The 12,629-nt window shown below is 40.0% G+C and overlaps 1 protein-coding gene across 1 annotated transcript in view; it reads left to right on the top strand.

The window, feature by feature from the left end:
- Positions 1 to 12,629, top strand: part of LOC108932684 (CUB and sushi domain-containing protein 1) — a 389,881-nt gene that overhangs the window by 259,680 nt on the left and 117,572 nt on the right. Inside the window, exons 6-10 of the mRNA XM_029251436.1 lie at positions 240 to 352; positions 2,662 to 2,739; positions 6,490 to 6,571; positions 7,035 to 7,159; positions 11,260 to 11,381. Of these exons, the coding sequence (XP_029107269.1) occupies positions 240 to 352; positions 2,662 to 2,739; positions 6,490 to 6,571; positions 7,035 to 7,159; positions 11,260 to 11,381 (520 nt within the window). The remainder of the gene's footprint in view (positions 1 to 239; positions 353 to 2,661; positions 2,740 to 6,489; positions 6,572 to 7,034; positions 7,160 to 11,259; positions 11,382 to 12,629) is intronic.

Raw genomic sequence — 12,629 nt, 5'->3', positions numbered from 1 at the left:
GGTTGCCTTCGAAGAGCCTCTCTTGATAAATGTAAGACCTTTAATTACCATGAAATGTATGGAGGCATTTATGTTGGCACGCATTATGTTACAGGGCACCTCCCGCATGTAGTTAGAGTCGTTTCCCAATGATTGAGGAGCTGAGGGATGACCCGACTCCTGCTGCGCCAGTGGACCGTTGCCTCACATAGGGGCCTGTCTTGCTCCCGCTGAAACGACCTTCTCATATTGTCCCGCAGGCTAACAGGCATGAACCTGCCCTCTCCAGTCATCAGCAGCAAGAACTGGCTCCGGCTACACTTCACATCCGACAGCAACCATCGACGCAAGGGCTTCAGCGCCCAGTACCAGGGTAAGAGTGCTGGTCCCCCGTTTCAGCCGGGTCATTGCCCAATTTTGCCAGGTGGCACTTGTCTTCTCCATCACCCTCTGGAGTTGACTCTGTGTGAAATTTCTTACTCCTAATTTGTCATTGTCTGTAATTTTTTCACTCGCATGCTGAAGACTATCTTTTTTTCTGGCAGAGTTCCCTGGAAATGGAAAAAAGATTAATCCGATTGTCTTGCTTAATTTAGCTAATTAATTTGTATTTCCGTGTTTGTTTATATTTGTCTCCACTTTTCGAGGTGAGAAAGGGAGAGGGCGGGCTTTGGATGTATGTAATTGCCATTGCGGTAGCTGTAGTCTGCCCCTCCCCTCTTGTATCTCACCATCCTCAGTGTTAAAATGAAACCTCTGTTGAGCTGGGCTGCCCCGCCAGGTAGCGAGGAGCAGCACCGTTTGAAGAAAATGTGGACTTCAAGCTCTTTTATCTTAATGTCGGTGATTCTCGAGTTGTGTAACACATGCAAAATTCCTAAATAAATGTATGGCCGAATGTAAAGCTTCCAGAGATGTGACAACCAGAGTAAACAGAACTAGTTCCATGTGTGCTCAATGTCAACAGAAGGACTAAATTTCCAGCGCAATTTCATGGAGTAATTTACTTTTTATCAAACAAACAAGATGTAAAATTTTTGTTTTAATGTTTGACAATTAATATATTGTGAACTGAAACTCTGCGCAACTACTTGTCCAGACCATGGTGACATCCCATCTGGACTACTGCAACTCTCTCTTGTCTGGCCTTCCCACTACTGCCATCAAACTTCCACAGCTGCTAAAAAACGCTGCTGCCTGAGTTTTGTTTGACTTGCTGAAGCATTCGCATGTATCTCCTCTACTCGTTTCTTTGCACTGGCTTCCCATAGCTGCCCGGATCAGGTTTAAGACTTTGGTTATAGCCTACAAATGCATCAATAGAAATACTCCCAGCTATTTACAAGACTTGATCATTCGCTACACCCCAACCAGACTGCTACGTTCTTCCACATCTGCCCCCTTGGTAGTCCCACGCACGGAAGGTAAAGCATGGAGGTTCTCAGTTCTGGTTCTGTTGTGGTGGAACAACTTAGCCCTCTCACTTAGAACTGCTGAAACTCTGTCCACATTTAAAAAGGGTCTGAAAACTCATCTTTTCTGGACTCACTGCACCCATGATCTCTTTAGATCATGTAAGGTATAAATGTTCATGATCTTGGTCGGATCAATCCTTTACAGAGCCACTCCTGCAAAGTAACCTAAATGTTAATATGTATCTCAAAAAAAAAAAAAAATGGTGATATTCTGGTAAAGGTTTATGCAGCTACTTGTGTGATGAACATCGGTGCATATGGTGAAGGAAACTAACTGTACTTAAGAATCACATATCTGCAGCTTTGTCTCTCTTTCTCCTAATGTAACGCACAAATTGTGTTTTGTATGAGATATAGGTCACTTTGGAAAAAAGCGTCTGCTAAATGAATAAATGTAAATGTAAAAGTTTAGCTAAATGTAATAATGAAATGCCCCCCCCTACCCCCCCAAAATTATTTTACTTTTTCATCATTACTCTGTCCATGATTTGTCAGTTCAATTTGACTGGAGGACAACAGTTTCTATGTAATTCAGATATGACTTAAGCTAGTGTTCAGAATGTTGTAGCCACCTTCATGTATTGTAATCACGGTGATCATTTACCCACAAGGCCATAGCTGTAAATTTTAATGATTAAATGGAATTATTGAGTACACATGAGAAAAATATAATCTGTACACTGAGCTGCACTATATCTCATGTATGAATGTGGAACTATGGGTAGGGAACCTACTTTCTCTCACTGGGACTTGGATTGCACATGCATGGTTGTTTAGACTGTGATTGGCTCGCTGTCCCACTGAACTAAAATAGGAAAGCGCTTAGTAATTTCAAAAGCCAAATTGGCCCCAGCTGATGCAAGAGTAGATTATTGCTCTGGAGAGGTGCCTGCTGGGAGCAGAGCTGTGCTGGGTTGATTGTGGAGGCAAACCGTTTAGGACCAATCCCTTGTTGCTTCAGTGTGACAATGCATCGCTATGGAATCAATGGATCAAAAAGCCAATATGTTTCCCCTCACTGGCTGTGCTGCTGGGGTCCACGATGAAGCAGAGGAGAACAATAAGAAAGACTGGCCAATACATATGATCTTATGGAATATTCTCTATTAACCACTTCTGCCCCTGTCCCCAGTTTTCTGAATAATTGGCAATGCTTTTTTTTTTGTGCAAAGTAAAATAACGTTTACATTATTACCTTCTCCAACAGTGAAAAAGGCCATTGAGCTGAAGTCCAGAGGGGTTAAAATGCTTCCAAATAAAGACACTAACCACAAAAATGCTGTCCGTAAGTATCTCTCAGTCATGCCTTTTCTGTGTAGCATAATAACAAATAAAACTTTGAATGGTTTGTATTATTTAAATATTGTTGTTTTGACTGATGCAGTGATGCATTTATGATTTAGTGCATGTGACACTATCCAATGAAAAATTAATCTTGAAACATCAACAGATATTTTGCTGTAATATAATTTTGAAACAGAAAAGTTGCTTTACTAAGCACATGCTTTCTTTTCAGTTTTAACTTGTTAAATTTCTCTTTATACTTTTATTTTATCATAAGTTTGCAGTTGTACTCTTATGATTCATTTGTTTGCATTATTCATTTTCTGTGAGGTCCTCCTAATGATCTCTGACTAATAAATAGAGGGAAAATTTTGTCCTGTTCCACAACAACTTAAATTGTGTTAATAATTTGTGCCATTCTATGCTCCGTCGAGCATGTTCTATTACGCAGCGGATCCGAAAACACTTCTACATTTGCCAAAGTGAAGCATTCCAGCTATGCTAATGCTCAATTTGTAAAATTTATGGTTCCGATTCATGCAGACAGTCGCTTTAATTCTGTTTGTTTATAGCAAGGCAAAAAGATAAGATCCTTTCTTACAAAAAACCCTGGCAAGCCAAAACCGTTGTAGATGCTAATGAGGTCCAACAGCATCCAGTGGAAAAATGTGCTTAAACTATTTGCTACAAAGGACATCACAACACAAGTGAAAAAACTAATGTAGTGCAAAGCCAGTTTGATAGCACAATTCCAGCTGTGGTCATCAGCGTTTCACTGTGGTGGACGTTTAACACTGTGGGATTTTTATAACTCTAAATGTAAATTTAAATTGTTGCACAGTATTCCAAATAGTGAAGTAAACCTGTCAACCAAGCCATGGATTTATCTTAGGAGATCTTTAGAGATACAGCCATGATGGTATTCAGGTTTCACTGAAAAAAAAGAAAATCCTGTGGAAGAAAATTTAAAACATTTCATAAAGTGAAATGGTCACAGGGCAACATATGAGAAGGAAAAAAAAAAAAAAAAACAGTAAACAGAACATCAGAAAGAGGGACATGCTTTGATCACTTTCTATAACTTTTGAAAGTCACGTAAACAGTCATGGGAAGCGATTTTTGAGCATCACAACACAAAGGATGATATTCTATCTGAGAAAATGAGAGAAAGTCACGTTCAGACAGAATTCAGTCCAATTAAAACTTTAATTTATTAATTCATTCATGCTTTCATTCATTCATGCATATTGGATCTGGGAAAGAAACCAGAATTTGAGATGTGCATTCTGGTGCTTTCATATGAAATCAGTATTACAGTAATCATTATAAATGGGTAGCAACCTCCATAAATTCTTTTTCTTCTGCAACTAAAGTTCTAGACCTATGTCTCCCTTTCTCCTAACCACTGCTGCTGCACTATTACCACACAGTCATCCATCCATCCAGCCATCCATCCATCCATCCATCCATCAGCTGCAACTGCTTGTCCAGTTCAGGGTTGTAGTTGTCTGAAGACTATCTACTATGTGAATGAGGATACACCCTGGACATGATGCCCCTCCTTTGCCGGGCAAACACACACACTCCTTACTTAAACAAAGAACGGTAAACTTATCAACTGACAATAATGCCATTCTTGGTGTTCTCCGAAGCACCTTAAAAGAGGATTAATTATATTTTGACGGAACTTGCATTTGGAATTTAATAGAAACTACTCTAAGCCTTTTCGTGCCTTGTTTTGGATTTATCTGATGGAGGTGATAAGAGTAGACATAAAGTAGTAGGATTGAGCATGTTTTATTAATGACCCCTACTTGCTACTGTTATTGGGCTGTACATCATATGCTTAGATGTGAAATGGACGTTTTATAAAGCATCGTCCCACTGTCTGACGGTTCACCAATGCCAGGCTCTTGGGTGTAATAGAGAGCCAACGGTTCACCAACTGCAAGGGAGTGGTGCTTCCTGTCCTGTGTCAGGTGGCCATTCCAAGACCTTTTCCACAGGGTGGTCCCAAGACCAGTTTCTGCAACTGGCCTCTATTTGTTTTTCAACAACGCTCCACCCATTTCCCACCTGAAGAGGTGACACATGAGTATCCATGATCGGGCATTTTTTTAGCATCTGTACAGCAAACATTTTATAGCCCATCTGTACAGTAAATGAATACATGCTGCATGCCGATCTTGGGGGGCACGGTGGCGCAGTGGGTTGGACCGGGTCCTGTTCTCCGGTGGGTCTGGGGTTTGAGTCCCACTTGGGTTGCCTTGCGACGGACTGGCATCCCGTCCTGGGTGTGTCCCCTCCCCCTTCAGCCTTACGCCCTGAGTTGCAGGGTTAGGCTCCGGTTCCCCGCGACCCCGTATGGGACAAGCAGTTCAGAAAGTGTATATGTGTGTGTGTGTGTGTATGTGCGCATGTCCATCTTGTATACTAGTCCATTAAAAATGTCTTAATAAAAATGAAATTCGCACGTCTCCTTTGCATTTCATCGTTCCTCCACCTCCAGGCGATAATGGGGAAGGGGTTCATAGGCACTGTTTTTCACCCACAGGGGGTTTTACGACCAGGGTCTTCACAGTTTCTGTTCTTGTCGCACCAGTTGAAGATCCTGTTTCACTTTGAGTGAAACTAATGACCCCTGAGCTCGTTAGGAGATGAAACAGGGATTTATTGCTCTAATCTTTTAATTGGCATTGGGCTGTTTATTGTCATTGCCTTTGCACTTGGCCCATATCGCCGTTCCACATTAGCAATTCTGTTGTAGCTTCGATCTAAATCCTTAGCCGAAAGTATATAATCCAGCGTGGACCCCTGAAAGACTTTCTTTGTTTCACTGTCACTGTATGTCTGATTACTTTTTGTTTATGACATCAATAAGAAACAGGTTCATTAATGCTTTTTTGTCCTGATGAAGAACTGACCGTTAAAGTTAGTCATTGCTGTACTCATGGGTTGGCCCTTCTGCCTTCGTATCCCAACTGTAGCAGATTGGATCAGTCCCCATCATGGTTATATTTGATCCTCTGCTTTTTCTTTTGTTTATTTTTTGGTATGTATAGTCATGGAATGTGTGTGTGGGTGTGCCCAGTTGAGGGTAACGCCGTGAGAAACCATGGGCTAGTTAACTTGTGTGAACTTCTCACCCCGCCGAGTTTTACAGCTCCAAATGTATGTTATGTTACTAATATAATCAAATTCAACATTTTAAACAACACCATCATTTTCTGTCCAGCATGTAGTGAATTTTGAGCTTTCTAAAGCCGAAATGTGGCTTGTAGTTTATGTAGGACAAAAATCCTTCCATCTTACAGAAAGGAACACAAAATGGCCAGCAGGGATGTTTGTTGTTAGTTCAGTCACATGACCATATATCAAAAAGGAAGTAAAACCAACAAGCTATAAAATTCTTGTGCAGTGTCAAATTCACGCAGTTTAACTAGAATGTGGTTCCTTATGTGTTCTCGAAGGATTAACAGAGGTTTTTCAAACTAAAACTAGATACTCCATGAAATAACTGTACATTTAGCAGTTCTTGAATAATACTTATATGTTCAAACATCTCAAAGGAGAAACCATGACTCTAAATAAATATAATAAATGTAACTATATAACAAAAGAAATACTTTAGCTGACTTGCCCCCACCACAGCACCCCATGGTGGACAATGTTTGAACTTAGTGACTGTTTCATTTGAACTGAATTGCATGGAGTTAAACATGTTCATCCTTCTTTTTTGCCTAATATACAGTAAGTCAAGGAGGCCTGGCAGCAGATGTTTGTCCAGATCCCGGCATTCCAGAAAACGGGAAAAGGATTGGCTCCGACTTCCAGTGGGTCTCTCTCTGTAGCCTTTTATGTGTCTCGGTGTCATGGTAATGGGATCCGCATGGTGCTGTTTCAATCAGAGTGACTCCCGCTGCGAGGCGTAGGCGCACCATAAACCCCTGCCGCAACACCATCACCATTAGGGACTTCAGTCGCAAGCCGCTCAATAGGTGATAAGCTGCACTTAGTAGACGAAACACTTCTAAGGCCCCCCAAAAAAGTGTGTAGTAGGCTAAGGTTCATTACTTATTAGATGAGGGCGATATGCGTCTTCATTTAGTCGAAATATGTAGAAATTTGTAGAGCTTAAGTGCCTGTCTCAAAAGGGTGAAAGAGGATTTTTGGATTGCCCACTTGTTTACGTGTGACTTGGGTGAATTTGCACATGTCTGTGTATGTGTGGATTGTGGTTGTGATTGTTGGTGCAGTAGCAGGTTGAGTCCCTAACAGTCATGTCTCCACCCTCAGGGTGGGTGCCAGCATCCAGTTCTCTTGTGACGACAGCTACGTGCTCCAGGGTTCGAAGAGCATCACTTGCCAGAGAGTGACAGAGACGCTGGCGGCATGGAGCGATCACCGGCCCATCTGCCGCAGTGAGTGTGGTGGGGGGGTGAGAGCGTGGGGGGTGGGTGAGCACTTCCCCGGATGGACACTTTCTGCACGGACATTGTCGGCTCTTGTTAGGGAAGATGGGCACCTTGCGCCAAGGGCATCTGTGTGGGGGGTGGGGGGAGGCTAAGAGGGAATGGGGGGCAGAGAGTAACTAGCAATGTGAAAATCAGGCCACTGACTGCTGTCCTGTAAGCTTTTTAGCTTCACTAATATAAAGGTTGACTGGAATAAGGCTGTGCAGTTAATTAATACTTATAAAGAAGAAAGGTCTCTGATTTACCTGTAGCCATTGTATATTACAAAACTTATAACATGTAATAACTGCTACATTTTTAGGCCCGCAGGATTTTAACTTTTTAAATATCTAGGCTTATGGGGCAGCAGGTAGAGCCCTGTACTTGCAATCCTTTGATTGACCCAGGTTTGAATCCTACTGTGTCTTGTAGAACACAATAAAGAAACCTATTTTGAACTGATACAGTAAAATTGACCCAGCAGTATAAATCATTGCAAGTATCAAAAATGACTTGTAAATACATCCCTTATATTGTACACTTCTTCAACAAAAGGCATTGCCCAAATTAACAAAAGAAAATAATGTATTCTGGATTTCAGACAATATTATATTTTGCACATTAAACAACTTATAATAGTTAGAATACTGACATTTCAATCCAAGATTTGGATGTGTTAAGATGAATTTTAGCAAAACATTATACACTGTTTTCAAGGAAAAAATGCTTTCATCTAAAACCAAATACATGGTGCATTCTTACTCCTCAGTATTTTTCACACACACACACACACATTTTCAGAACCGCTTGTCCCATACGGGGTCACGGGGAACCGGAGCCTACCCGGTAACACACGGCGTAAGGCCGGAGGGGGAGGGGACACACCCAGGACGGGACGCCAGTCCGTCGCAAGGCACCCCAAGCGGGACTCGAACCCCAGACCCACCGGAGAGCAGGACTGCGGTCCAACCCACTGCGCCACCGCACCCCCCAGTATTTTTCATTTTCCTAGAAATAATTGAATTTCTTTTTTTTTTTTTTTTTTTTTTTTTTTTTTAATTTTATGGCGAGAATTGTTCCCTTAAAGACCTTGAAATTGAGGAGGACATTTAATGCAAACAGTAACCAAAGCCTGCCCACTTAAAATTTCACTAAAGGCTTCCACAGAATGCACAATGACTCACGATGACTTTAAGACTATTTGAATGCAAAATATTTATGTGTATAAGTTGTTACTGAAAATATAAAGGATGTAAATAAATAAGGTGTAGGAAATCACACACACTAATATTCCATCTTAAACCATATACGCTTAAAAAAAAATGTGTGATACTGTTGACCAGCTGTTGTTGCAGCTGCCCACGCCACATACTGGAACAAATTACCTTACTTCTCTGCAAATTTATATGTAAATTTTCAATGGTTTTTACCGCCATGGAATACCAATAAATTAAATTAAAACATATGCATGTGCATTTAAGTTTCCAATTACTGAAGCTACCTGTTGAAAGGACATGTCTGGTGCTGACATGTAAGTAAAGGCATGATTCCACTGGGGAATGTCTTTCTGAAGCCATTTCCATAGCACTGAAAAAGTCCCCAGAGAGAACCTAGGTGAGAAAGAGAAGACCGCGACCATGACACGTGGAAAATATGCCATATTTGATGGCATATGTGTCACTCATATGGGTTTTGATTTGTTTATGCTTAATACCTAAAATATAAATATCTCCATAATAAGTTTCTTTTAAAACTCCTGCATCCTTACTAGTTTTTATTTTATTTTATTCTTAATAATGACTCTATATGGTGACTCTATATGAAGTCTTGTAGAAGGAAATTACCATTTGAACAACATCCTGCCTGTGCAGTCAGAAAGGCACAAAAATGATTTTTCTTAGTAACAATGCACTGAGTTGTACGTCTCTGGACACCAATTCACTTCCTCATAGTTTTTTGTAGCATTTTAGAATTGCATGCTGGTGAAGAATGCATTATCTTAAATGATGGAAAAGAGGCACCAGGTGTAAATGGGGTACCCTTACTTATCTTGGATTGCTCAGGTAAAAAAAAAAAAAAAAAGCAAAATAAATACAACTAGCTTAGTATCAAAACCTAAAACTCTAAGTTGCCCTGCAAAAAATGTGGTTGAATACGTACAAAAAAATAATTTTTCTCGCATTATTTTTGAGGGCAAGAATTTTAAATATTTAAAAAAAAAAAAAATTATTAATGAAGGCAAAAGGGGGATACATAACTTGCTATATTTGCTTTATGGCAAGTCTGTGAAGCTGCAGTGTGTTATTTAACCTGAAAAAGTTCCCCATAACTATTTTCATGCAGGTTCCATGGCCTTACCCTTACAACTACGTGAGGGCGTTTATGGAGCAGCAGACGCAGACAGATAGACACACACCAACACGGACGCCGAAGAGTTGTAACTTTCAAAGATGTAGAGGACACGGCGGGCCCGATGACATTAATCAAGATGAAATACGGCAGTGTGTCAGGTCCCCGGCGCGAGGCGTAACCATGTTTGACAATTCCTTTGCACAGTTCCTGTGTGTTCCTGATTGATCAGGACACTTTTTGTCTAGCATCACCAAGCAACCATTTACGAATAGCACTTTAATTACTTTTTTCTGCTCCTTCGTCGCGGAAGTAAGCAACACGCTAAAATCATGGAGCGCCACGTTTAAAAGCATTTAGAGATATTTGGCGTTGTTTAAAGTTTATATCTGCAGGAGTTTCAAATGATCGGGATTAAAGGAAAGCTGGTCTCAGACGATTTTGAGAACATTACAGAAATTCGCTTTCAAACAGTCAGCAAAGTGTGTTCTACAAATTACTACACTACAGAGCCGATAGACTTTATTATTCTTAAGCAGTTAACTACAGTATAGTTGAGTTGAAAATGAAAGTGAAAGAAAGGTATATGCCATCTTTATTCACCGCATGGAGTGTATGTCATGTTCTTTTGACTTTTTTCTTTAATAAATAGATTTTTTATCCTTTTATTTCCATTTAACTTAAACCAATGAATGTTCAACAATAAAACTGAAACTAGTTACACCTGACAAGTACAAGAATACACACACACAAACACACACACACACACACACAGAGAAGTTCAGATTTTCCTTGACCTGAAAGAACTCCCTAAAGAAATACTTAAGAAGCATAGTATAGACATCCGCTGCCAGAATTGAAAATCAATTATTTGTCATGCTTCTATAGAGACTGGAATATAGCCATGGCATTAAGGAAGACAGGCTCAGAAAGGAAATGGAAAGGTCAGTGGCATGACCTCTATATGCAGTGCTGTGGATCAGAGAGGACATTGACCTGATACTTTGGATGGTCATTCTACCACCCAGACTCCACATCAGTGCATGAGAAGTGTCATATAAGACTTGTAACATTCAGTTAATTCACTTTGCTGACACCTTTGGTCTATGTAACTTACAATATTTGGTTTATTATATTAAGCTACATACAGGTGATTCATCTATTTATAAATCGGGGTTGTTTTTACTAGAGCAATTCAGGGTAAGTATTGATGGTATTAGAGTAGGAGAGAGATTCAAACCCTGGTTCTTCAATTGCAAGGTCACAGCTCAAACCACTGTGCTCCATTCCGGCTATAAAGGCATATAACATGGACTTAAATGTTTTAAATACCAATTTGCTTTTTTTTTTTTTAAAAAAAAAAAATATAGTTAGTTTTTCAGGTCGGTACAGCTTTTTCCTTAACTATGAAAATTGAACAGTACACACACACACACACACACACACACACACACACACACTTGTCCCAAGCGGGGTTGTGGCGAGCTGGAGGCTGACCCGGCAACACAGGGCGTAAGGCTGGAGGGGGAGGACACACACCCAGGACGGGATGCCAGTCTGACGCAAGGCGCCCCAAGCGGGACTTGAACCCCAGACCCACCAGAGGGCAAGCAGAAGCCAAGCCCGCTGCACCATCGCGGTCCCCCCAGAATTGAATAGCTTTTTTGTAAATAATCTTTCTAATTCACAATTTTCTTTCCTTGGTTTTGCTTGAACAGCGAGAACATGCGGCTCTAATTTAAGAGGACCAAGGGGTGTAATCACGTCTCCAAATTACCCAGTCCAGTACGAAAACAATGCCCACTGTGTGTGGGTAATAACTGCAGCAGACCCCAGCAAGGTAAGACCTGTTGATTTTGTCTCATTGTCCCCACTTGTGCATTTCTAGATTAATTCACAGTGAAATTATATCTGTTTCTAGTCAAAGTTATACACATCTTTGGACCAGTGGATGAAATGCAGGTATTTATTTTTTAAATTAAATGATAGGCCCCAACCTAAGCACTATTGAAGAAAGAGTTTCTGAACAATATTTACACTTCATATGTAAAGGGTACAAAGAGCATATATAATAAAAGATTTATTCTGGATTCTGTTTAAACTTCATATATAACACTGTAAACATTTGTCGATTTCTTTCATGACTTTCTGTAGCTTCTGTCAGTACACCATTTCTACATAGTGAACACTTTCATAGTGTATCTCAGACTTCAGTTGCGCTGGACGTGTGCCATGACCTTTATCTGAGTGAATACTTGACATCAGTTGTTCTTATGGAAAGATTGCTGTTTACGCAGGGACATGAAAATCTTGATTTAATGTTGCCATTATGTGCTTTTTCCAGGGGTCACCTTTCTAAAACCAGTGAGTAATAATTACACTTGAGGGGAAAAAAAAAAAGAATTATAATTGTAATCCCCATAACAGGGTGAATTTGGTTAGATTTCATTATAATAATGTAGATAATAATATGAGGCTGCAGGGTCAATGTCACTCATTTCGCTCCACTGTAACAGTTTACATATCTATGTGTTATTGCAATGATTGCCTTATTGTTGCAACACACAGGTCTGTATGAAGCAATTATTTTTGTATCAGACAAATATAAGTGAAAATAGTGTTTAGATCACAAATCACTTCACCCTGTTTGAGAAGAGCATTTGAATTATAGAGAATATCTGTCAGACTTGTTTCCTAAATTATAAAATATCTTCCATTGCCAACATTCCAGTATGTTTACTTTCAGGTCAGATGAGGTGAAGGAATTGAGTGTGAATAATAAAAAATACTGAATAATATATAAATATTCGGATAAACAATGTTTAGCAGTGTCAGTCAGCAAATCTGAATGCGCAGTGAGCAACAAAAAAATCCAAAAGGGTAAATAAAAGTTAAAGAAAAACTTTAGTACCCCTGTCAGCATCACTTCTGGCAGCAGTTGGCAAGCTCATCTTATTTTTACTTTTCATATGATTATGTATGGCTTTTGAAATCTTTGCGTGAATGCAGAGGTCTGGTAGTGATAACATCTTTAACCTTACAGTATATAAAAAATATTTCTACATTACTTTTCTCCATTTGAATAAGG

The sequence above is a fragment of the Scleropages formosus genome, chromosome 4, assembly GCF_900964775.1.
Source record: "Scleropages formosus chromosome 4, fSclFor1.1, whole genome shotgun sequence".
Classification (NCBI taxonomy): domain Eukaryota; kingdom Metazoa; phylum Chordata; class Actinopteri; order Osteoglossiformes; family Osteoglossidae; genus Scleropages; species Scleropages formosus.
This window is presented reverse-complemented; position numbering and strand designations above follow the sequence as displayed.